Raw genomic sequence first — 27,207 nt, forward strand, 5'->3', positions numbered from 1 at the left:
GGCATCTTTGACAGGTTCTTCTATTTCGCATGCCATGTTTTCAAGTTCAATTCCACATCTAAATTTAGTGTATGAACATAGGCAACCCCAATTTGGTCATCGGTAGAAAGCAATACCATGTCTGATGTCGTCACGCCGCCCTCTTCTCAGAGGAGGGAAGACGCTTTCTTTCATCCTCGACGAGCTATGGTGTAAAGCATCACTCATCAAGAGATGATATTCGAACAAGGGATTTTTGTGGTAATTGATTATTTGCCTATTCATTAAGTTGTGAATGATTATATAGGGCTAGAGGTCGTTATACTAGTATTTCTATTCATAATGGAGGCCAATAACTAGCTAAAACAATAACAAAAAAAAAATTAATGCAAGGTGGCAAGGAAAGTGGCGACGACAGCTCATTCCATGCACATGCACACCCTTATCTCCTACTCAGGTGGGTCTACCATTATATAATCTAATGGTGGATCAAATTTGTTTCCCCATGTCGGATATATCAACTCCCCTCACTTGGAACAGTCTTGTCCCCAAGATTAACACCTATAAAATGTTTGATGAGTAATGTCTAGTGTTCCCATGTGGAGTCAGAGGGGGGAGTGCCTTCCCATTGGATGAGTAGTTCGGTTTGGTCTTGGTTGCCCACTTTGATGATGCGATGGTCTAGGATGGCAGTGGGGTGAGGTTTCAGTGTGCCATCAGGGGAGAGGGAGAAGAGTTGGGCTTGTAAGGTAATGGGATCCCACTTTCTTTTTTAACTTGAAAACATGGAAAGTGGGGTGAATGCAATGGCTGGCGCTATAATAAGCTACTGTGTCGATGCGCTCAAGCACTCAGAAGGACCCAAAGAAACAGGCTGAGAGTTTATGGCAATGACGAACAAAGATAGTGGATTGTTTGTATGGTTGAAGGCACAAGAAAACCATATCACCTACTTCAAACTGGCGATCTTATCAGTGCTTATCATGGAGCTTCTTCATACAGGATTGGGCATGTACCAGATTATCCCATGATTGTGTGAGAACAGTATCACGTTTATGGAGTGTATCTTAAACTACTCGCACCATGATTGTATGCTTGCACCTTTCACCTAATAGGCAGCTCGGCCCTCTGGTCAGCTCGTTACCTAATAGGTAGCTCGGCACTCTAGTCAGCTCAGCACCTAATAGGCAGCTCGACACTCTGGTCAGTTCATCACCTAACCTGCTTAGCTCGGCCTAGTCAACTCGTCCACCTAACCTGCCTAGCTCAGCCTAGTCAATTCGACACCTAACCTACCCAGCTCGGCCCAGTTAACTCGACACCTAGTCTACCCTCAGCTCAGACCAAATGACGAGGTACTTAGCACAAAAAATTGATACATCACCAAAAATTGATGCATCACCTAGAATGTAAGAAATCAAAGTGGGAGGGTCCACACTGTAGGCAACCTTGAGAGGGGTCATTTTGGAAGCGGAGTGGTAAGTGGTATTGTAGCACCACTTAGCAAGTGGAAGCCACATAGTCCATTGGTGAGGATGTGGGCTTAGCAAAACACCGAATGTAGGCAATTGGTCTACCAGACCGAGAAAGGACTGGCCCAACACCAGAGCAACTTGCATCAGTTTCCACTTCAAATTGTTGTGAAAAATTCGGCAGGCCTAGAACATGCGCAAATACCATGACAGACTTCATTACGCTGAAAGCATGGTCAACATCACTACTCCATGACCATACGTTCTTCTTAAGTAATTGGGTTAATGGCTTGGCAAGAAGACCATAGTGTGATAAATTTTCTATAATACCTAGTGAGCCCAAGAAAAACCACGTAGCTCCTTTAGTGATGTGGGCTTGGGCCAGGAGAGCACACTCTGCATTTTGTCATTGTCCATAATAACACCATCGACAGAAATTACATGACCAAGATAGTCAATACTAGTGGTGGCAAATTGACACTCGTTAAGCTTGATGAATAGGGAGTTTTGTCGAAGGGTGTTAAGAGTGATTCACAAATGTAGGATATGGTTCTCCATTGATTGACTGTATACCAAAATATTGTCAAAAAATTGAATACATTTGCGCAAGTAGCTTTAGAATACCTCATTCATTAGCGTCTAGAATGTTAAGGGAGCATTGTTGAGGCCAAATGGCATGACGAGAAACTCGTAATGCCCATCACAAGTGCATAAGGCAGTTTTGATCTCATCGCCAGCTCTAATTCGGATTTGGTGGTATCCTAAACGAAGATCCAATTTGGAGAAAATTCAAGCACCATATAGTTCATCAAGTAACTCATTGACCACAGGGATAGGGAATCAATTAGGGATTGTGGCTTTGTTTAGTGCTTGGTAGTCTACACATAGTCCGAGTGGCATCTTTCTTTTCGAACTAATAGGACCAGGGCAGAAAAAGGGCTAGTGTTGGGTCGAATGATCCCGATATGCAACATTTCTCTTATAATTTTGTCAATTTATCGTTTCTCGTAATATGGGTACCTATAAGGTCTGACATTAATAAGTCCCCTACTAGGCTCCAGGGTAATGAAATGATCACAAGGGCGATTGGGTGGAAGGCATTTGGGCTCTCAGAGAACACATCGACATACTCCTCAAGAAGGTGTTGTATGGGGGATGGGGGGTGGTAATTGCTCTAGGCTAGATTCTTGGTAGGTAGTTATTAGATGAAGTTAAAAAAACAACAACAACAATAACAACAACAACTTGTTGGGCTTTGTGAAGTGCTTTAGAAGTCGGGCCAGGGTTAGGAATTTTGGGTTCAGCAGTTTTTAGTCCCTTTAGTGTATAGACTCCAATTAAATCGGTGAATTTCATGCTCAGGGCTGAGAAATCCAATAGCACAAGCCCTCACTCAGACCCTCAAATAACACTTAGACACCAAGAGTAACACCACAAAAACACTTATGAGAAGTTTGCAATCAACCCCCCAAGTTGCGATGAACTTATGGTACACCGCCACCTTTGCGATGAACCCGCAACACATTAAGCAAAACTGCGATAAATGCGCGGTCCATCAAGTCCAACAAATGTCCGAACCTAAATAAATCTCAGAAAGACCCGTCCAAGAGACCCAAACACACTTAAGTGTGTGATGAAGCCACACCCGCTATAATGTGTGATGAACTCACAACCCACAAGTCCGCTTTGGATGACGGACTAGAAAGGACAATAGATTGGGACCACAGTGAGGCCCGCATGTGCCCAGACAAATGCGAACCCAAGACAACAAAGGACTTTGTGAACCGCCATGTAGAACTGATGAAGTACCAACCGCCGAACGACGTCACTGTTGCCACGTAAGATTAGTTATAAAGCGCAAAAATGTAGTAACACACGTGAGCAATAAGGGATCTCAAGGATAAGGAACGCCTATCCTTGAGAAGATCCTCATGAGACATGTGATGATACCCCAATAATGCATCCATAATTGATGGTGAATCAAATATCCTCGTCTCCTACCTTTTAGGATCTCGGGACTTCCTCCATAAATAGAGATCCTCCTCACATTAAAACTCATCCGATCCTAAGCATTTTTTATTGATACTCTCGAGTATCCACCGCTCTCTCATTTTCTAAGCGCTTTACCTAAAGACCTTCACTCTCGAGGCTTCTCTTCGTCTTTCAAAGATACCACTCTCCAACCTAGCCTTACCCCCCATCTTACACTCACCATTAACTTCATTAACCTTAAATGGTCCTTCCTTGTGTACAATGAGGTTAGCCTTATCCGCAACTCAAGGGTCCAAAAAATTGCTTGTAGATCCACTATCAATAAAAACAAGAAGGGGGTGATTGTGGATCGTACCTTGGAGTCGCATGGTGCGGGCTGATTTAAAGCCCACAAAGGGCCTGTAGTGAAATTTCCGGGATGGTGCCTATCCCATATGGAGAAGGTGGTGGATCAGAACTTGGGCTCCCATCTCCTTTAGAAGTGTTATGCGGGCCCACAATCCAGTAGAGCTTTCGAGAGTTGCAGATGTGTTGGGCATATAGTTATAGCAAAGCCCTTTGGCTCTTCTCTCGATAGCTTCAGCTAGGGTTATGTGCTTGATCTCAGGTGGCTTGGGGGGTTGGGTTGTAGTGGTGTGGATGGGTTGGTTGAGGGAAATAGGGGAGGGGATTCTTAAATTTTGTTGGTTCATGCTTGAACAAACTTCATTTGGCATTGTGCTCTTCTTCTCCTAACAATGCCAACCTGATGGCCCAGGCCAGGGTGGCTGGTTCAAACTTTTTGACACCAATCCAAAGGTCAGCCTGTAGTCCTGCAATGAAAATCCCCACCAGGAAGTCTTCAAACATGCCCCTAACTCGGTTGGAGAGGCGTTGGAATTCTTCCACATAACTTTGAGTTGTAGAGGTTTGGTTCAGCTTGGTGAATTGGCCAACTACATTAGCTCCCAATGAGCCACTGAAGCAGCTATCCAATGCTGAGATGAAGTGTCTCCAGTTTGTTCAGGGTGCAAACCCGTGTATCAACAATACCACTCAATGGCCTTTCCGTCAAAGCCCAAGCTCGCAATTAAAACCCACTGTTCCTCCGGAATCTCCTGGAGGGAGAAATACTGCTTTATAAGGAGCAACCAACTATCGAGGTTGTTCTCATCAAATTTGGGTAGCTCGAACAAAGTTGTTAAAAGTACCCCCAGCTTGAATCGAGTCTATTGTCCAGTGCCGCTCGTCAAGAGTGTCCCTCACCGAAGCACAACATGTTGAGCTTCCCAACCATCTCATCCAACCGTTGGTTAAACTCCTACTGGTTACAGGAAAACTCAGCCTGAGCTCTCTCTACTCCATCGAGCCTCTGTTCCACCCCATCCATCTCAAAGGATTCAATCGACTTTGATACCATATTGATGCCGACCTCTTCCTGGAGGAGGGAAGACGTCTTCTTTCGTCCTCGACGATCTATGATGCAAAGCACCACTCAGGGAGAGATGACACTCAAACAAGGGATTTTGGTGATAATTGATTCTTTGCCTCTTCATTAAGTTGTGAATGATTATATATGACCATAGGCCATTACACCAGTATTTTATGTTCAGAATGGAGGCCAATGATTGGCTAAAATAGTATCAGGAAAAAGTAATGCACGGTGGCAAGGAAGGTGGCGACACAACTCATTCCATGCACATGCATGCTCCTATCTCCTACTCAAGCGGGTCTGCTATTATCTAGTCTAATGGTGGACCGGATCCATTTCTCCATGTGGGATCCATATTAATGTCACAACGAAGAGTTTCATTTGCGTAGACCTTAATGATCTTCCCAACCCTAATGTCCTTCCATCTTTTGGTTTAAAACTAACCATTTACAAGCACAGATGCTAATCCATTATTCTCATTTCAGTATAAGTGATGAGCTAATGATGCCTCCAATCCTCGTACACATCCTTAACTGTCGTAACTAGTAGAACGAAGGCCAAAGGCAAAATTGAATCTCCTTGATTGAACACTACGAGCTGAGGGAGTTGGTTAAGGATTTTGGGATTGAAATTACAGGTAATATATATATATATATATGTGTGTGTGTGTGTGTGTGGAATTGTTTAGACAGTAAGGGTACTTAAAGGCCTTTTGAGCAGTGAAGAATCTCCAAACTTTAAAATCATAAAAGATCCAATAAAGCTAATTGACTTTCATCAATTGGGTTCTATTTTGAAATTTTAAGGAATAGTGAAGAGTACATTCAACATTTCGTTTTTTTTTTCATTACCACTTAATGGCAATGTCAGTTGTCAGAACAGAAAAGTAAGGGTACTTTAAGATAATATGTAAACAGTAAGGGTATAGTTAATCAATTAGCTAAACCATAATGGTAGTTTAAGAATTTTGCCCTTGATTATTTGAATGATAAACTTAAGATTCCCCAAATATTGACTTCAAACAAAATGACTCAATGGTGCAAAAGGCAGGGTTGTTCTTCGAAGGGAGACATTTGAGGTATGGGGACACTAGGTGAGATGTGCTAATATGTCAAATTGTTTATTCAACTTTTATAGGAATGGTGAACAAAGCTACAAAGAGGGGTGAAGTTAGTGGGGGAAGTCAGAGATGTAAGTGGTGATGGTTTGACCTCTATTGTTTGTCAATATGAAGGCAAAGGGGTTTTGTTATGATCCTTCACTCACTCTCTCTCTCTCTTTCTCTCTCTCTCTCTCTGATAACAACGGATGGCCGATGGCAGTGATGCTACAATGGTTATTAGGTTGGGCATTGGGGTTGCTGGTATGGGATTGGGGAAGAGGGTTTCCATTTCCTTGTTGATATTATATATTATGCAATATACATTTAATTTGTTTACATCATATTAATTATTATATATTATACATTTAAAAGTTCGATATTTCTAGTTATAAATGTGACAACCAAAATATCTAAAACTGAATGAAGGAACTAAAACCAAACCAATGACCGAAATAACTGAATAAAAAAAAAATTCAATATAAAAAGAGGATTAGACTTTCGATTTTAACCAAAGTATGCTCACCCCTACATGGCCCATACTAGGCTGGGTTGGTCAATTGGGCTTGTTAGGCCCAATATAGTGAAAAGTTGTATGAATCTATTTGCTATCGTTGATTTAAATATTTGAATAAGAATTTTATATATTTTGCATATAAGCATGCACGCATGCATGAATATATGTATGTTTGTGTATCGACATATATACTTGTGCATATGTATAGTTGAGCCATGGTAGGCTCGGGTTAGGCTAAAGTTGGATTAGGTTCAATTTAGGATCAAACTACTTGGGGGTTAAGCTTAAGCCCAACCCAATGCTACATTCCAACTTGGACCTGCACTCATTCGATGCAACAGACTATCGTAGAAATGGTTAATCATGTACCATCCTCTACTACCTCATAAGCTGAACTAGTAACTTTGTCTTGCTCGACCTGGGTTATTATAGACCTAGGTGTTGTTTGGCAAGTCTTTTGAAAAGATCTTCTAGAAGATCTGACATCCAAAAGACGTAATGGGCTTTCACATAAAGATCTTGGCTGCCCACAAAATGTTTAGTTGGAGGCACGCATTTTTGCATAAAGACGAGAAGAAAAAAGGCAAGAAGCTTCATTTTTAATTTCCCAAAATAAGCTCAAATAGAGCTTCTCACGTCTTTTATGGGCAGAGTCTTTTGGTGACTAGATCTTCCCCCAATCAAATGGGAAAAGAAAAAAATGTGGGCCACTAGAATTTAAATAGCCGACAAGTTGCGCAAAAAGGATGTGCCAAATGGGGCCCTACTCTCTAAGACCACTTCCAAAGGTTGAACCAGAATATTTGTGTTCAACCATGACTCATGAGTAGACGACCAAGTATGGCTGGGGGGTCCTAGTCAAGGAGATCATACACCTCCTAATTTGACCGTACAAAGATGGTAAAGCGAGAAGACACTTATTGAAGGCTAAGGAGGATGACGACTTCGAAAGATGATTGCTAAAGGTGAGTTGGACGATCACTCAAGTAATGCACAAAAAGCAAATAGCAACACTTTCAACCACTCGCCCTCAAATTTTATAGAAAATTCAATAGCCAATATCAATCTCATTTGGATGACCACAATTATGTCATATTGACTTCCTACACCAACAGATGCCATGTTGTCACGGGGCTAGTCATTGGGGCCCTATGCGGCACTCGAATGCGACGAGTAAGCCTAAACAACAAGCAACAACATAATAAAAGGCAACAAAGATGGCACACAAATTAGACAAAAGGCAAGTTGCATTGCATTAATGGATAGCAAGCATAAGCACACAATTCAGTGTCTAGGGGATCTCATGCTTAACCTTTGCATGCTCTTGATTCACTCGACTACCTACCTCCCCTCAAAGAATACGCTAAGCTTTTGGGGGAGTGACATAAAAATACATCAAAATGATGAAAAATCATACTAGATAATTACAACAGTGCCATTGGCAATCCCCCATACAAAATACAAGCATTGCCCCATCCAAGACACATACTTGGACACTCAGATGGCGGTTGTAGGCACAAGGGATGGCAAATGATGGCACAACGAAGAGAACACTTGTGACAATCTCCCCTACTCAATTCGGTCTTCGTCCTCAAATACAAGCTTCTGCTTGTGGCTCGAATTTGCTATTGATGAAGGAGGGTTCTTCCGCTGCTCCACGAACATTGTCTCTTCCAAGGCCCAAGCATAAGGTTGGGTGGAAGGCTTTAGGGTGTTCTTGATGGTGGGAAAACCTATGGCTAGTTCCTACGTTAAGTCCTTGCCTAGCTGCTTCAAGGTAGGGTTTTGGATGTTCTGCTTTGGTGGTAGGAAAGTCTTTGTCCAGGGTTTAGGTCAAAATGATGGTTTGGATTTTTTCGAAGATTGGTTCCCATGATTATTTGTCCCCCAAGGGTTGTTCCTCACAAGGTTCCTGTGAGGGTTGGCTGGATCAATGTGGTGGTGGAAAGGACACCTAAATGGTTTAGGTGGTATTCGCTCTCCCCGATGATGGTGATAGTGGAAGTAGTTGTGGCTGGAAACAGCCTTGGGTCTTCTAGGAGTCTTCTGTGCTATCGGCTTGTGGTGTTGACGTTGGTACTAATGTTGATGTTGATGTTGACGCTGACACTGGTGCTGGAATGGCTTTGGGGGAGACTTCTTCTTGGTGACAACTTCCTAACCCATTCCGGTGCTGATGTGAGATGATTGACAGGGGGTCTTCCTTGTTGACACGGTGTTGGCTTCATGGTTGCTTGTTTCTTGGTACAACTGTAAGGCTGAAAGCTGCTTCCCATGTATTTGTAGGGCTGAGGTCATGGGAATCATGCAAGGGGAGTGCTCATCCAAGATAAGTAAGCTGTTGATGTGTGGCATAAGTGTTGCTTCCGCCTGCGTGAAGAACTCCACTCCGAGAACAACTTGAAAATCATCCAAAGGTACCACAGATGGATTTATGGGTCATTTCCATGGTCCAATTTGGAGTTATACTCCACGAGCCATGCCTTCTACTACTTTGGCCCCTGAGTTGACAGCCTTGACCTAACCTGTTTGTTTGGTGGTGGTCAAGCCGAGTCGCTTTGCCTCCACAAGCGAGATGAAGATGTGGGTGGCCCTAGTGTCCCCCAAGGCTTGGGTTGGCCTCCCGTCGAGGGTGATGTCTACATAATTCAGTCCTTTGTGGGCTTTGGTGGGCCGCTTGGATGTGGCCTCTTTCTTAACCATGGCGTTGAAGGGCGTTGCTATGGGTTTCTCCTCATCACTCTCTTCATCATCACTGAGTTTGGCGATGAGAGCATTGATTTTCTTCTGCACAGGATAGTCGCTAGTTCAGTGCTTTCTATTGCAAATGTAACAAGGTGCGGGAGGAGTAGTGGGTCTCCTGGTGTACCAGTGGCCTTGATGGCTTTGGGCTCCTTGTGGCTTCTTCCCTTGTTGATGATTGATGGGCTTGTCAATGCACACTAGTTTCTCCTTTGTAGAGGTTGATTGTTAATCTCCCCACTCAAACTCATGGTACGTGGGATGGATGGCTTTTGCTCTTCTTCCTCAGGTGCCCTCAGATCAACAAGCTGCTCAACTACAACCATGGTAGTGGCGAGGTCCTTAACCCCGCATCATTGAAGTTCAAGCTCAGACCATGGCTTGAGACCGTCCATGAAATTGAACATAAGGTCCTTGTCTGACATGTCGAAGATCTTAAGCGTTAAAGCCGAAAATTCCTTGGCATAGTCATGTAGTGATTCTTGATGTCTAAGGTTCTTCATTCTTCGACGCGCCATGTACTCCACATTTTTGAGGTAGAACTGATGCTTGATCTCACGCTTGAATCCAACCCAGGTGTCAATGGTGTAGGTTCCACGTTCAATGTCTTGGCAACACCTACGCCACCATAACATTGCGATATCAGTCAAATACATAGCAGCTTTACGTACCTGAGTTTGGTTGTCAATGATGCTAGTGGCAGAGAATATTGTTCAAATTGCCACAAGAAATTGTCAAGCTCCCTAGCATCCCGAGCACTTGAGTAAGTTATTGGCTCACATATCTTGATGTGCATGGGAGCTGGGGTGGAGGGAGTGCTAGATGAGTTGGCCATTGACCTCTTTAGGAGAGTCATATCGTCCAATTGCGCTTGAAATCTGTCTAGCAAGCCCTGTAGGCTACTTTGGGAAGGCCTCGCTCTCGAGTTTCGTAGGGTGGTGTGCATGCCTCTGAAGGCACCATTAAAATGCCCTTCTAGTTCCATCACTGCATTCTCAACAGTCTCTAGGTTGAGGTGGAGTTCATTGACCCGATCTCGGGTTTCACCTAATGCCGCCTCGCAACGTAGGATGCGCATGTCCAAGCTAGCTAGTTGGTCAACTGGCTTGTCGCGCTTGCTAGCTTTAGTTGTGCGGCCCTTTGGTTAAACAGGCACCTTGTTAGACATGTTGATTCTTAAGCTAGTGGTTTATGTCTCAGGTTCGAAAATTTTGAACCAACACATCTATCAATTTACAAACTACTAGGAACACTGCATTAGAGCGACTAGATCCCTTTTAGCCTATACCCTACTTCATTGATCAAAAGCTAACACCAAAAAGGTTTTTTTTCTTTCACCTCGGTTTGCTACCTTGCTGGTTTCGGTTGTGTGTGTGAATTAAATGAAGGGGAAATTCCATATTAGTACCCTGTGCTTTAGGGGTAGTTTTAGTTTAGTACCCAAACGTCCAAAACGTGCCACTACAGTACTTGAACTCTCAAAAGCTATCAATTTAGTCCCTGTTGTTAGCAATTAACCTACTATCTATATCATATGATGACATGTGTGACCTATAACTTAAAAAAATAAAGCCAAAACTACCTTTCAAAAGAAGACACTATTCATTATCTTTTACCCTGAGATTGAACCAAAAGAGAGGAATGTGTAGTCTTCACACTTTAGTATGACACAAGTAGTGCCATCACATTGAATATCCAATTCCAATGTAGCTTCCGGTGACCGGTCATGACTAGAGAATGTGTGAGTCCAACCTCATCATTCTTCTTCTTCTTCTTATTTATTTTTTTTATTTTTTGTTATGGGCATCATATATGGAGCCATGGGTGTAATGTCTAAAAAATATGAATCCAACAAAAACACAATGTTCTACTGAGACTTGTTTTAACTTTTAAGAACTATATATAAGCATCGTGTAGAGACAAATTTGTTCCTGTGCTCCATAGCTTTGTTCAGTTGTATTTTTTAGTTGCCAAAAGAACAAATTTTATTTTTCAGTTATATTCGGATCTGTAAAGGAAGGCCTATAAGAAGTTCAGACTTGGCTCCTTTGCCCACCAAAAAAAAATATTGAAATTTATAAATTTGGCACCAAATAACCCTTCCCTCCTCATAAGTCTATAACTATGCAGATTCACCCTCTGAAAGAGTTAAATCAACATTATTTTTTACACCCAACACAAATATGCTCTCATCGAAGAGCATATTAAAAAAACAACACAAAGCTCTTTTAGGTTCTTCATAGCTTGGTTCATGCCTTCTTCAGTGACTTGGTCTTGGTCACTCTGGCATCTGTTTCAAATTTTTTGGTCCCCTTGGGCAATAAAACTTGATGAATGTTAGGCATAACACCACCATGAGTAATCATCACACCATCCAATAATTTCCCAAGCTCCTCGTTGTTCCTCGCTGCCAACAGAACATGCCTTGGAATAATACGGGTCATTTTGTTATCTTGACATGCGTTTCTAACGAGTTCCAACACCTCAATAGCCAAATGCTCAAGAACGATAGCTAAGTAAATGGGAGCACCATTGCCAAGCCTCTCAACATATCTACCTTTCTTCAAAAACCTTGCTATCCTTCATACGGGGAATTGAAGCCCAACCCTCATGGACTTAGAAACTGGCTTAACCCTTTTTTGGGTTATATTCTATATTTTGATTGTTCTTTTCTTATTTTTTCTATTTATTTGTCGTTGTTTAAATTCTGAATTCCCTTCACTCTTTTTTTTTATGGCCCTATCGGTCTTTTTTTTTGATAAATTTCGTAATGTACTACACACAATGGGGGGTAATACGTCCCCAAAAGTTAGCAAAACAAACAAGAAAAGGGAAGAGGGAAGAGATGAGATACTAAAATCTATAGTTGAAGAAGGATAAGAAGAAAAACCTTCATGTTTGAGCCAGTTCGCCGCCCGATTTGCCTCTCTATAAACATGTTGATACTTGAGACCTGCTATGATCAGATTTCTCTTCTATAGACAGCTAGAGATGATACCTTTTAGTTTCTAAGGAACAACCACCTTTTTGTTGAGACAAGAGATTACAAGAGATGAATCCCCTTTGATGATAATATGAAACTCCCCGAAATTTGTAGCATGGACATGGGCTTTCCATGCAGCCCAAGCTTCAACTTGATTTATGGAACAGGTGCCAAGTTTATAGGCTTTAATCACAAGTACTTGCTCAACATGGTCACGGAGAATGCTAGCCACAAAACAATTCCCTTCACTGTTACATGATGCATCAAAATTTATTTTAATGTAGTCATACTTTGGAGCTGACCATACAATTTGTTTCTAAATGTTGTGAGTTGGGGCATGGGTACTACTTTGATCTCCCTCAATAGTTTCCAATAACATATTAAGCGCTCTTTCTAAGATTAATGGAAAGGGGGTAATAACATTATTAACAATTTTGGAGTTCCTATTTTTCCAAACCGCCAATAAAACCAAAGTTAGCTTTTCCCTTACAAATAATGATTTATTTTCCTTTTATTGCACATTCCCCCCACCATTCACATAGATTTTCATTTTTATTTGGTCCCTATAGGGGCATACTCAAAGTAAACCAAATTTGCTTTGTGTGTACACACCTTTTAAAGATATGTTCCGTATCCTCCTCCTCCCCACAAAAACTACAAGAGCCATCAATATTACATCCCCTTCTCCTCAAATGGTCTTTTATAGGTAGTCTATTGTTCAGTAGAAAGAAAATAAACAATTTAATCCTTGGGGTGCATTTAATGTTCTAGTGTTGTTTAGCCAATTGGAATTTCCAATTGGTTCAAGAATAGAGGAGCATTTAAACAAGTTGTCTGTTTGAATAGAAAAGGTCCCCTTAGGGTTACACTCCCAAACAATCTCGTCATCCATGTGATTGGGAGCAATATAAATAGTCTTGATGTCTTGCCAAACCTTTTCAGGGACCTCAACTCTAATTCTGTCTTCCTTTTAACATTCCCTTTCTATGTCTATCATTTTAGTGACTTTTGTATCCTCGTTTGTGATATTTCCTTGGTTTAGAGTTTTTGGCATCATATACCCAACTATCCAACCAGAAGTTTATTGAGTTCCCATCGCCAACTTGCCAATGTGAACATTTTTTAATGAGGTCTCTAACAAGTAGAATGCTCCTCTAGGTCCAGGAGATACCCTTTTTTTAGTCTTGGTGTTTCATAAATTTCCCTTCTCAAATATTCACAACTTGCACCCATAAATTATCCCCCAATATCTTTTTAGTTAGATGAGTTTGTTTAAATTAGTTTATCTGTTTATATGAGGCTATGAGAGTAGTAGATAAAGGGTAGATGTGTTCGTTCTGAACTTCAAAATGGGCATAAAGGGCATTTTATTATTTTACATGCCACACTTAACATCTGTCACGTTTTGAAGTTTAAATACAAACTGAGAGTCTGAGATAAGGGTGGTTATTTCAGCCCAGCCTGGAAATTTCAGACTTTGGCCTGGGTTTTGTGTTCAGGCCCCGTCCGGGCCTAGACCCACATCAGGCCTGCAAATTTTGGGGCCGGGCTTGGGCTTAATACTTCAAGCCCAACCCGGCCCACATATATTTAAATTACACATTTTGTGTATAATGTATACATATGTATACATGTTATTTTACATTATATTATATATGTTATATATAAATATTATAACATGAGATGTATAATTTATATTATATGTAATATTTTATATTATATAGTATACAATAAGTTTATATGCATATTATGCCATTTAATATAAAATATTATAGATATATAATATCTATATATGAGTGACATTGGCATGAAATCAGGCCCGGCCCGGCCCGAGCCCTTTAGACCTGAGCTAAAACTTATGTTTCAGGTTCGGAACCCTAAACTCGGCCGGACCTAGGCCTAAACTATAACGTGCAAAGCCCGGCGCGGCCCACTAATCTGAGACTACCTTTTTACCAAAAGAACAAGACTTCAATTCGGATCGGCTGATTACAATACATTTTTCATTGTTGGCCACACTCATCCGCCGCATATTGAGAATATCGGTGAACACAACACAACCGTGTGCGGCTGGGTGAACAAAACCGCAGTGTTGTGGTCAGTACGTCCGAACTCACAGACACCCCCTGCGGCAACCAATTAAATGACCGAATCGGAAGGACATTAATACATTACTGACTAGTCTACCACTGCGGTGAGATCGGCTTCATTCGGTGCAAGACCCGTTCGAACAGCCTTTACAGCAGGTTGTTGGAACGGACCTTACACTGACTGAATCCGGTTTCGGTCCCGCTCCTAATTGCGTTATTACAACTGGAATCCTAACTCCCTTGAATCTTCTCCATGCTTCGTTAAATCGCTTCCTCGATTTCCATGGCACTTCACAACCTTGCTTTGATCATCAAAAGCTCTTCGAACGATGATGAATTTCTTCTTGCCCGACAGACTCGGCCGCCGAAATTTGGGGATGAAGAGTATGATTCTTACACTGATTCCGATCTTTGGGACTTGCCTTTCGCTCCACTCAAGCCTATGGAAGGAGAATCTAATACTGGAGTTATCATTGAAGGGGCCGAATCTTGTTCCGAGAAGCTGAATTTTAGGACATTCGGTGTCGATTCGGCCATTGACCAGGTAGTTTCCACTTTCCAGAGGGGAATACTGAAATTTCTTAGGGCCAAAAGTTTATTTGGTTGTAGCCTGCATTTATTTCGTGTTGCTATCTGTTTTCAATTTTCAAAGACCTATTATTTTTTTACATCAATTAATTAGCAAATGTACTGTTCATTTGAGCTCACGGCTTTTCTTTCTCCATTTTTCTCCTTTGAAATGAACGGCTTGGTAGATTCTATCCAATGTGGGTTTCCGAAGACCAATTGATGGACATTGGACGTTCTGGAAGTATTTTGAAGAGGCTGAATTTGGCCCAGGGCCTCCTACTAACACAGTTTTCATCCTTGGGAAGTCAAGTTCTGAAGATAAAAGTTCACAAGGTTTCCCTTCGAACACAATTGCCTAATTGCCTGCATTATTTTCTTCTTCTTCGTTTTTTTTTTTTTTTTTTTTTGGGGTGGGGGTGGGGGGTGGGGGGTGGGACGGGGTAAGAGGGAATACAGCAGAAAACAACACCCAACCCAAACAGCAAACTGCAACCCGCAAAACAACTAGAAAGAGTTCAAACACAGCAGGCCATAATGGACTCTTGTGGATAACCAACTTGGAGGGTGAGTTAAGAATTCTCTTGCTTCAAAGAAACCCCCTCTTTGCAGCCTCATGGGCAGCACCCTAACCCTTTTTTCTAACAAAAAAGATAACTCAAATTTAGGTCCCTGATCAGATTCTTCACATCCTGGAAGTAGTAACCAGCATTCAACCGGCTGAGCTTCATTGTTACTAGAAAGTCCAGAGATAAAATTACTGTTATTATTTTCAGTGACTCTCTGTCCATATTTTTCTGGAAAAAATCAAACTTTCCTTTAAAGCAAACACCAGCTTGGAGAGGCGGTGATGCTGAACAGTCCCCACATTTTGCTCCAACAAAATTTACTCCACTGTCCCTTATCGCTGTGCTAAAAGAGGCTAAGTCCTTTGCTTTTCATCTTCAGCAATCCTTGGATTAGTGGTACCTAAAAGCTTTAAAGAGACGTATTAGAATCTTCAAAAATCATCTGGTTTCTAAATTTCCATACATGCTATAAAATTGAGGTAATGGCTAAGAACAGATGCTCACCACTCTCTCTCCCTCTCTCTTTTTGTGTGCACACCAACTCACTCTACCAATTTACAAAGGAAATATTCTCATTCCACCAATCACTTTTTAGCCCAATGTTGCTGCTGAGCTAGATGCATCTAGTAGCATTACAGTGAAATGAAGCATGCATTATCGACTCATTTGTTGTTTTGCAAAGAAGGCAGATAGCGTCTCTTGTAATATTACAAGTGACAAGGTTTTTATTTAGCCCCAGGGCTTTCTGCAGCATCTCCAGAGAAACCCTTTTGTTTTTGGTTCAGATTTTGTCTTCCATAACCATTTCCATTGATTTGTGGTTAAGGAGTTTGAATTAATTTCAGTTGACTGAGGTTTTATAAGGTATAGTATTAGAACCCAGGTAGAGTCTAGTAATGCAAAGCCCAGTTGGGATGGGTCTCACAAGCAGCTCACTAAGCCCATCTTCAAGCATGTTTATACTAGAAGGCCACATCAGCTGAAATTCATGGCCATGAACCAACCTGACAGAAGAATCTCCAGGAATCTGAATCTGTTATGAAACTGTTAAGAAGTTGTTAGATCTGGATTCGAATCATATTCCATGTAAAGGCTTCCCTATATAAACTAAGGGGGCTGCCTGAAATGGGTGGACTGACTACTGAGTTGGGCAGATCCCAACAACTTGGTGTTAGAGCTTAGGTTGAGATGACTAACACTAGATGTGGAATGGTGGAACACAATGGGTTTGCATGGAGATTCATCTTCACAACTTTATCAGTGATCTGCAAGAGATTAGGACACCCTATGGTGGTGGTTCAGCTTGAAAAGGGAAACTCAACTGGGGGCAAAGATAGTGACCAGGAAGGGTCAAGTTTGGAGTTTGGACAATAGCAGGCACGGAGGAGCCATGATAGGAAGGATCACCAAGCTGGACTTTCCCATGTATTCTGGTGACTATTTCTTCTCCTTGTCTTTTGTATTTGATGGATGGGGGGTGACTTCTTGTCACCTGTTTAAGATGTATTCACCTTTTAAGCAATAAAATTTTCTTCTTTATTTATCTTCGAAAAAAGAAAAAAAGTATTCTAGTGACTATTTGGTGCCTTGGATCTTCAAGGCTTCAAGGTATTTTGAATACCATGAAACTCCTAGTCATCAAAGAGACCCCATAGCCTTGTTCTACCTAGAAGAAAAGGTGATTATGTGGTATCAATGGTTTTGCAGATCTCACCCTTAAGTTTCCTAGGTAGACTTCATTGAATCCTTCTATATCCGGTTTGGAACAACTTGATTTGACGACTACAATGAAGCCCTGTCCCAGCTCAGACAAACTGGACCCATCTAAGACTATCAGATAAAGTTCGAAAAGTTTGCTACTCGAGTTCATAGATGGCATGAGAAGGCTCTCTTGGGGTGTTTCATAGGAGGACTTAATGAGGAGTTTTTTCGAAGGTAAAATAAAATTATTAAAAGAAAAAAGACAAAAGGAAGATGACAAGAAAAATAAGCATCCCATCAATCAACCAAAACCCAACTCCAAACATTCAACTTCCAAAACAGTAACTCCAAAAGAACACACCAAACAAAGGAAAAAGAGGACTAACAAAAGCTCATAATAGACAATCCAACCCCAAAGACACCAAACCCCAAACAAAAGCTCATAATAGACAATCAAATGCTTACAACAAGAGACCGCCATGCTCCAACTTAACACAAATGTGGATACACTTGATGTACTGGAGTACTATGGTCCCTGTTGTACTATAGTCTTATTTTCTTTATTTCTTCGTTTTATCTTTCAGCCCTCTAAGGGTCCTTTTGTAATTCATTATATTTTATCTTTTAGCCCTTCAAGGGCTCCTTTGTAATTGTACATAATTAATATAGATATATGACTCGTTGGGGGTGGGGTCGATTATCACATTAGACACCCCTGAAATTTTTGGTGTCTGTTCTCTCACGAATTGGAAGATTGACATGGTATTAGAGTGGGCCATGTCTATCAGCTGCTGATTCGACTTATTTCTTGGATGATTAGAGGGTTGTTTGAGAAATATTTTGATTCCCATCGAGCTCTGTTTGAAGATTATTTGAAGGCTGTTTTGATCTGTCGAAGCTGATAGATATTTTCCAGAAAAGACTCCCAACAGGTCAGTTTTTTCTTGTTTTCTCTAAATCGGCTGATTCAATCATCCTAACACTCTAGAATTGGTGTTGCCTAGGCCTCCTTTAATTGGTTATTAACATATTTTAAAGACTGGTTTAGTTTTGGTAGGGTTTTGATCCCATCTTGTAATTGACAGTCCCAAAACTTTCCTTTTTGGGATTGACATCAATATAAACCTATTGTTCTGAGATTTTTGTAGTATAATCTCATTTTACTTAATGAAGTATTACTTAAACATTGCTTTTGAATTGTTACTGATTTAAGTTGGGTGGTTAGTCTCCGGTTATTCCTTCTTTTAGCTTTGTTTTGAGCTTTGTTAACTTGTTTTGGACAGTGGTTGTGATTTGGAGTGTCTGAGAAGGCTGATATCATTCCCGTAAAGTTCGATGGAACTAACTACAGCATGCAGAAGTTCCATTTTGACTTCTTTATTGAAGGAAAAGGTCTGGAAGGATATTTGAATGGAAAGGTTACTAAACCAGATGATACTAATACCAAGGCTATTCACAATGGAAATTGGATAATGGGAAAAATAGTTTCTTGTATACTCAACTCAATATCTCATGTTGTAGTACCCATGAGAAGAATGCGTAGTGCTTATGAGATAAATGTATGCATACTTGAGGGTGTACCATCAATTGAATATGAGTTTTTTTTGCCTATTGTCAGGGAGATTAGAAGACTCAGGAATATTATGCTGGTTACCTTGACTTGTGGGCAGAATACGAGCTTGTCCATACAGACCCTTTGTACCCTGCAGAATGTGTCAAGTACCTCCCTTGCCGTTAACTTTCTGTCACACTCTGCTCACATGTGACGTCTCATGACTGATATATATATATTTTAAAAATTCCTTAAGTACCCTTTCTCGACATCTTCCCGAAAGAGATTTTTGATCCCAATTTCTCCAAAGAACTCCGGGTACAGATTTCTCAGGAGAAAGCGATGCATTACAACGATGCGGAATCCATAACGATGCTCCCATGATTTTTGTGCGGGGTAGAGATTTATTGGCAATAAAACCCATTGCTCCGAGCACATATTTATTGGATGAGAATCATCTCCAGATTTTATTTTGCCTTGGTCATAGTTATGGAGAGGGAAGGAGGACCCGACGGGTTCCTGTTACTATAATCACTCAGGCTGGTGAGTGAGAGAGTGAACTGAGATTGACTGGCTCTGATTGAGTTTCAGTAAGTTGGTTACCATTACCAGTTCATGTTAGTGCCAAAATAACTGTAGATGGATAAGATGCACAGGCAGGGGATACATGTATATTTTGGACAAACCGGAATCAAAACTCGCCATTAGCGACACAACCCGAGTCTCTGTGCCTGTCGAGTCTAACGAACAATCCTGGTAAGAGCCTTTGGACAAATCAGATGTCCTTATTTCTTAACAATGGTTGGGTTCCTTTTTTTCCTTAAATTCAACAGCTGTATCATGACATGAAAGGATCTCACTAAGACAACCCAGATGTCCAAATTATATATAAGGTGCTGCATATTACGAAGAAGTTTGTCCAATAACACAACCCTCCGAAGGGATCCAACCTTCAGAATAAGAAACCAGAGAAGTTTCTACCAAAAAAAAAAAAAAAAAAAGAAACCGGAGAATAGAAGAAATAAGGGCTCTATCAGATGGAATTTGTTTCACAGCTTTTCTTGATATCACAACTTTCTTAGCGAGTACCTTTGCTGAGACCATGCCATTTCTTTTTGCAGCTTCTCTAATTGCTTTCTGTACACTTTTCTCCTTTCTCTGCAAATCTCAGATTTGGCGTTCAATGTTGCGGCACTCTTGCCTGAGTCGTCTTTGCCAATCCCTCAATTGCTGTTGTGGGTTTGGCTTGGGTTTCAATAGACTCTTCACTTTATCCATCTGTCTTCCAATCAGAAAAGGTTGATGATGGAGAAGAAGTCGAAGGAGAAGTAAGCGAATGAGGTCCATGAAGAGTTTGGTTTACCACTGCTGAAAGGAGAAGTAAGCGAATGAATCTGATTTCTGTGTTTGAGTTTGAGAAGAGGGAGCTTTGACTGATAATGAATAGGTAGCAAAGAGGCAGACCGGTTTTGGTGGAGATCGATGTCTGATGCGCTTGAGTTTGAGAAGAGGGAGCTTTTCATCAGTTGGGTTTTATTTTGAAAATTTGATGAATAGTGAAGGGCAAATTCGATATTTCATTTTTTTCCGTTAGTGTTTACGGCGTGTCAATTGTCAGAAAACTTAAGGGTACTTTAAGACAATATGTGAACAGTAAGGGTAGAGTTAGTCAATTTTGCAAACAGTAGGGGTAGTTTAAGGAAACTGCCCTTTCAATTTTCTTTTAATAATTTATTATTATTATTATTATTATTATTTTTTTTTTAAATTAAATCAGATTTGAATTCAATTCAATGTTTGTGAGATCCGATCGGATCAGATCTGCTGTTTGTAGTATCGAATCAGATACGGATATACCCTGATTCAAATCTGATCCGATCTGTTTGCGTCCCTAGTTTCAACCCCTAGAAAACTCCAACCTCTCTTCTCACACATCTAGAAGGGCTTTTGTATCATTGAAAGGTATCAACGTTACCTTATTTTTGATTTTTAATTTGTTAACAACAGAGGCTAGAATGTTGTTCCACTCTATAACCTTCTTCCCTGCATCAATAACATATCTGTTCCCAAAGCCCTTTTTCTGTCTCCAGCATGAGTTTTTGGATTTTATTTGAACTTGTCATGGTTATGTCCTTCCCAGTTTTCTTCTCCACCTGATTCTCTATTTCACCCTTGTGAGCTTCATCTTCTGTTGTTTCTTTTCCATAGCTGATACTCTCTCCTTCAACTACTGAGTATACACGTTTCCTTTCACTTTTTTCTTTGACCAGGAGAAAGAACTGTAATTTTTCTATTATCAAAAAAAACCCTGCAAATTTTCTGCTACCATCTTCCAGCGCTTACCTTCCTTACCCTCCGGGAAGCATACCATTTGTTTTTTGTTGATGCCAAAAAATTCTGAGATCACCACAAACCAGCCTTTTACATTCCTTCTTAGTTCTGCCTGGTACCTTCTTCTTGGAACCTTCATATTGCTTTCCATCCATTTTATTTGATAGAGAAACTTGCCCCATCGATAAATCCTTTGAGCCAGAGAGCAGCCTCTCCAACCAAGAAGACTGTTGATCTATTTCCTTCCCTGGTCTTTAGAGTTTGTCGGTCCCTTGCTTTTCCCTTCCTCAAACAACAATCTCTTTGCTTCAGTCACTACCTCCTCTCTCCATCTCGTCGCTGGACGGAACTCCCTTCGGTCACGATCTCCTCTCTCCATCTCCCTTACGTGAAGCAAACTAGAGTGAGTACCATCATCCATTTGCAAATGTTTATGATGTGGAAAAATAGAATACACATTTAAATGAAGTGCACACAGGCTGATATTTTCTTAGGCCTAGAAGTGGAAGGCTTCTTTGAGATGTATTGGATGGTGAGAGAGGGATCAGATGGACCCTGGTCACTGTGTTACTATATTATGGTGGATAGAGCTTCATCATCCAGAGTGAACATGCCATTCAAGTGAGTTCTGTGGTTAATTAACTCATTGGCTGATGGTCTTTTCAGGAGAGGGGTTGGGAAGAATGAGTTGTATGAGGGTCTTCTCTTCCCAAGCTTCTTGATCGACTCGGAAACTGTATTTGTGATTTGCCCTTGTGAAGTTTCACTTAGTCTTTTCCCTCCTTTGGGGAAGCGGATGATTTAACTTTCCTTTTTTTCACTCTTATTAATAACAAGTTTTCCCATTGCTAAGAAAAAAGTGCACATAAAACCAGCATTAACATGTAATTTAACTGATATTTAATACTGAACTTTTCATTATTTTTGGTATTCCATAAGTGCTGGATATTATGCCACTTCTCATAAGATACTTTCTGATAATGTTGGAAATATGGCTGCAGAATTGTTCAACTGGATGTCTATCCAAAGTTGTGTAAATTTGCTTGTGCATGTGAAGCCAAGTAATGATCGAATTGGACCATTGGTAGTTGCTGGACTTCTAACCGATTCAGATCAATCTAGAAAGTGGAAAGTGCCAGCCACCTTGCTCACCCAGGTCAGCCGTCATTTGACCTACGTTTTGTTTTGGTAGATGGATCAACATGCTGCTTGCAGATTTACATGGAGTGCTTCATCAGAAGGATTGTCCTCCCCTCCCATCAGCCATGTGCTCTCTTTTCTTTTTTGGTTGAAAACTTTACTTTCATTTTTTGTCATTATTATGTGGTTTCCTTTCCAGGAGTACCCTCCAGGTGTCAAAATTATACCTATGGGAAGTAGAACAGCAAAGCCTTTTCACACAACCAACTTGGTTGTAATTGCTCCTAATAATGTTAGTGATGGTAGTGGAAAAACAAGTTTTGCTGCTTATGGAGATGCACTGATAATGGACCCGGGATGTCAGTCTGAATTCTATGCAGAGGTATCTTTTTCTTTTTAAATCTTTGACAGGTAAAAGAATATATTGTATATTTTCGACCAGTAACAATTAAAGCAATTAATTGATTAGTGTAAAAGAATGATCTACAAATTTACAATGTAAACTGTTCTGTTTTAGGCTAGCATTCACTACCTACTGGAACATGTTTTTACATCAGGCTCCCCATGGAACCATTCCAAAAAATATATTCTCTGTTTACTCCTCTGTCCAAGGCATCAGCCGTGCTATTAGCATACCTAGGAGTTCATAAGAAGGTGACAATCAATTCTTCTGCTAATAATCTGACTTCCCCCAATAGATATCTATTTTTCCGTGTTCCTTATGATTTCTTCTTAACCAGCCGCCCACTACCTTGGAGTCCCCCTCCTCTATACTTTAGATCCCTGCCCAGCCTTAATCCTCATAGAACTGCCAGTGCCAGGAGTTCTGTCTTAGTGGAATCTCCATATCCAATAGGCCTGAGAAGAGTGTGATAACAGTACCATCATACCTTTTGAAAACTCTACAATGCTCGACCTACCTGGGTTTCCTAGGCTGCACTATCAAAATTCATCTAGATATTGGGTTGAGCCAGATGTGACTGTTGGACATTTTCCGATGTAGGACAGAATAGGGATCCAAATTTCAGATCTGGTGGTGGGTTTTGTGGGTTGGAGGGGCTTTGGGTGATAAAATGAAGAATAGGGATGGGGAATCAGGTAGACAGCTTGCTGTCCACCAAAGAATGAGTAAGAAATTAGAAAGAGAGAAGATATTTTTTTTGATGAATATAGAAAGAGAGAAGAATTCTTGCTGTTAATGTAAACAACAAAGAGATAGATCAACTTAAAAGGGTCTCAGGGAGGGGGGAAAAGAAAAAGAAGATGATTTACTAGAAGCGGGTGAGGGGGGAGGGGGAAGAAGAGAAGTTCCCAAGGAGAGAAAGAAGGTGGACATTGAAAATTTGGTGGAGAGACAGGTGGAGGTGGGCAAATCATTGGGTTTATTTTTTCTGGGAGGAGAGAGGGTAGTTAAAAAAACTATATAACAATTTGAGAGAAAGAGAAGAGAAGATCAACTAAAAAAGGTCGCTATTGAAGAGACAGGAGTGTGAGAGGAAGGGGGTCTGGTTGATGAAGAGTGAAGTTGGTAGAGTCTGAGGGGGTGGAGGTTGTGGCAAAAAATGAAGTTGACTGTGGACTGTGAGTAGAGGGCGAAGGTGAGCTGAAGCTGTGTTCCATTCGCAGTATGCTGCAACATCTGGAAGGAGAGGGGTAGAAGAATTTTGGAGGACAATACTATAATAGTTGCTATTAGCAAGTCGGCGTTTGTTTGGGATCTTGTTCATCCAGATCTCAACCACCTTGACAAGGAGGAGTTGGGGAAAACTTGGGGAAGTTTTTGGAATTCAGATATGTAATATGGAAAATTTATATCGAGTTCAGAACTTCTTTGGTGTAATTGGGTGATGCCTTGCTACTATCAGCATGCATTTTTCTTTTATTTTAATGAAAATTTCATCTTATACCTATCAAAAAAAAAAACAACAACAACAAAGAGATAGATCATTTAGAAGAAGTGAGAGAGAGCGAAAATGAGAGAAAAATTCTTGGCAACAATCATAATTTATCAAACCAAACTTTATTTCATGAAATCAATCATATCTTAATTGCAATTACAATGACTATTTCATAGACTCAACTTATGAACTCAGATGCCCTTTTGCAGACTAGAATTTGGATTAGGAAACTTACCCAAATAAGCTTCTATTTGCTTTAAAACTAAGATAAATCCCTAAGTAACCTCTAGGGACATTTAAATAAGGTCTCTTTAACTCATAAACAACTCTAATAACACTTTCCTAGTCCTGGTAAAAGTAATTTATTGTGAAGACACCTGAAATTACTAAAAATAGTAATTATGGGAATTACTATAAATAATAAGTCTGAGAGCGATATAAATAGTAATTTCAAAATAACATTAAATTTCTGGAAAGTTTAAAACCCTATTATTAGACATTTGCAAGTTGCAACTAGAAAAGAAATTAAAAAAAAAACACATACAATATCAGTGTCTTGTCACCCAAGATTTCTGAAATTAGTGTAGGAATTGGAAAATTGGTTTGTTTCTCCATGTATTCTTTCCTTGTTTCAGTGTCTGCATCACTTTCTCTTGTTCTAGTTCTGGAGTTGGCACTGACTTTCCAATTCCTAGTAATATCATTAAAAGAAGAAATGAGCAAAGGTGGGCAAGGTCTTTGACCAAACCACCTGTAGAGATAAAGAGAGCTAATGGGGGGTTATTTTTGTCTTTTTATGTTTTCTTGTACATTACATTCTTTCTATTCTTTTGTACATTATCACTTGTATATTATGAACAGAATGGTCCTTTTACCATAATAATATAAATACTAATTCTGGGGTGTCGACTGACACACTTTGACACACCCACCAAACTGTTGTCTTCTCCTATTGACTCATGAATCATGATCTGACTCTGACATGGTATCAGAGCAGGTCATGATCTGATCTGCATAAAGAAGTTTTTTTTTTTTTTTTTTTCTCTTCTGGTTCTTCTGGTATTTAGGACTCTCCCTAACAGTATTTGGGAAACCCTTTTGTGTCCTTGAATCCTTTTCATAAGGCTGTTTCGATTAGCCCTTCACAGACCTGAAATCTGGAAAGTTGCGCTACCAGCTTCACCTTTTCTCTTCGGATCTCCTCTTAGAGACATCAGATCCGCCTGAAACTCTAGATCTGGTGTCGCCTAGAGGAGTACTTGTGATCTCCTTCAGTCTGGTTTGGATCGGATCAGTGTAAGGAGGGTTTTGATCCCTCTCTTGTATTGATTGTTGACTACTACAATTTCCTTTCTGGACACTTAGCTGAAAGGTACTTGTTTCACTTTTTGATTTGAAAATTATTATCTCCTTTGGAAGTCTATACTGTTATTTGGTTGTTCCATGGCTTCGGAAAGAATGGATATCATTTCCATCAAGTTTAATGGGACAAACTATGCTTTATGGAAGTTCCATTTCCAATTCCATGTTAAGGCAAAGGGATTTTGGGGGTATTTGGATGGGACTACATCTAAACCTGATGATTCAGATACTAAGGCCCTAAAGTAATGGAAAATTGATAATGCAAAGATTGCCTTATGGATCCTTGGATCAGTTGAGGTTGATATTGCCATTCCTATGAGAGGGTATTGAACTACATATGAGATGTATCAATATCTCGAGAAGGTTTATCAACAATCAAACCTCTCTAGATAGTACTAGATTGAAATTGACATATTTTCTTATCATCAAGGTGAGAGAAAATTTCAGAAATACTATGCAAGGTTTATTAACCTTTGGACTGAGTACGAGCTAGTACACATGGGAGAAGATCCTTCAGACTGTTGTGTGAAGTTTATGAAAGCACAATTTGATAGAAGGAAGATATGCATTTTTTAATGCATCTCAGACCTAAATTTGAATTTTTGATGAATAATAATAAGTTTATTGATTCAGAAGCAAATTAGAGTGAGTTCATACATCATCCCAACGAGAGGCGCGAGCTACAGCCCCTCCTTGAAACTTACAAGTAAACTAGGAAAGAAAAACAAGAATCACAACTGAGCCCAAAATAATTCTTCCCTATTTACCCCTTGCTTAGCTAACACATCTGACAAGGTATTTGCTGATCTCCCCACCCACTGTACAGTGACCAACATATTCCTTGTCAACCAACTAAATTTCTTCATTTCATTCTTGTATCGCCACATAGCCTCTTCATAATTTTTCAACCAACCCACCATCACTTTGGAATCCCCCTCGATTATTAGGTGTTGTACCCCCAGCTGGTTTGCAAATTGGACCCCTTGTACAACAGCTAAAAGTTCTGCCCTGATGAAATTCACAATTCCCAAAGGACTTGAGTAGAGCAACAAAATCTCTCCCTTCTCATTTCTCAAAGCACCCCCCACTCCGGATAATCCTGGATTACCCATGCTACTTCCATCAAAGTTCAACTTAATTGAGCCTTCGGGTGGAGGAGACCAGCTTGTAATTGATTTGGCCTTTAAAGATGAACACCTTGCTACTGCTGACCAATTTCTCCAAATGTCATTAAAGGAGAATTGATGAAAGGTTTCCAAGGTTTTCAGCCAGTGTATTGCCCTGTTTAACACACAGTCTTTCAAATCTTGGCTGTTCCTTTCCTTATCTTGAAAAATTCTGAGATTCCTTTCTTCCCAAAGAGTCCAAGTCAAGGCAGCACGAGCACATCTCCACATAATTCTCCCTATTTTTGTAGGCCAATAAAAGGTAGTTTGAAGTTGTTAGATTTAATATTCTCAGTCGAGAAACTCTTTAAGACCTTGATAATATCCTTGGGGAGCTTTTAAGAGAAAAAACCAGGCTGGTTACATAGGCTACACTTGATGGGAAGAGGGACTTTAACATAGATGCTATTTTCCTTGCAACAAAGCCTAAGGGGAAGAAAGATTTTTCCCGAGTACAGTGTATTGAATGCAAAGAATTTGGACATGTTATCTTACATCGTAAGAACACATGCACTTACTGCAAACAACATGGGCATATCATTATAGAATGCCCTACTCAACCTCCAAAAGGGGGTGGGTCTAATCATAAGAAGAGGCCCTATAAGGCATATCAGACTTATATAGATAGTTTAGATG

At 40.4% G+C, this 27,207-nt stretch overlaps 1 protein-coding gene across 4 annotated transcripts in view; it reads left to right on the forward strand.

Annotated features, from left to right (window-relative positions):
• The first annotated feature begins 14,304 nt into the window (after positions 1-14,304).
• Positions 14,305-27,207, forward strand: part of LOC104602551 (Metallo-hydrolase/oxidoreductase superfamily protein) — a 68,564-nt gene continuing 55,661 nt past the window's right edge. For 3 of the 4 annotated variants that reach the window (XM_019198766.2, XM_010266295.3, XM_010266283.3), the window contains exons 1-4: positions 14,305-14,829; positions 15,041-15,188; positions 22,007-22,161; positions 22,345-22,527. In XM_019198766.2, coding sequence (XP_019054311.1) covers positions 14,569-14,829; positions 15,041-15,188; positions 22,007-22,161; positions 22,345-22,527 — 747 coding nt within the window. In that variant the 5' untranslated portion in view covers positions 14,305-14,568. The remainder of the gene's footprint in view (positions 14,830-15,040; positions 15,189-22,006; positions 22,162-22,344; positions 22,528-27,207) is intronic. The other variant, XM_088902332.1, reaches the window with a different exon arrangement.

This window comes from Nelumbo nucifera, chromosome 3, assembly GCF_055504915.1.
Source record: "Nelumbo nucifera cultivar China Antique chromosome 3, China Antique-T2T, whole genome shotgun sequence".
Lineage (NCBI taxonomy): Eukaryota > Viridiplantae > Streptophyta > Magnoliopsida > Proteales > Nelumbonaceae > Nelumbo > Nelumbo nucifera.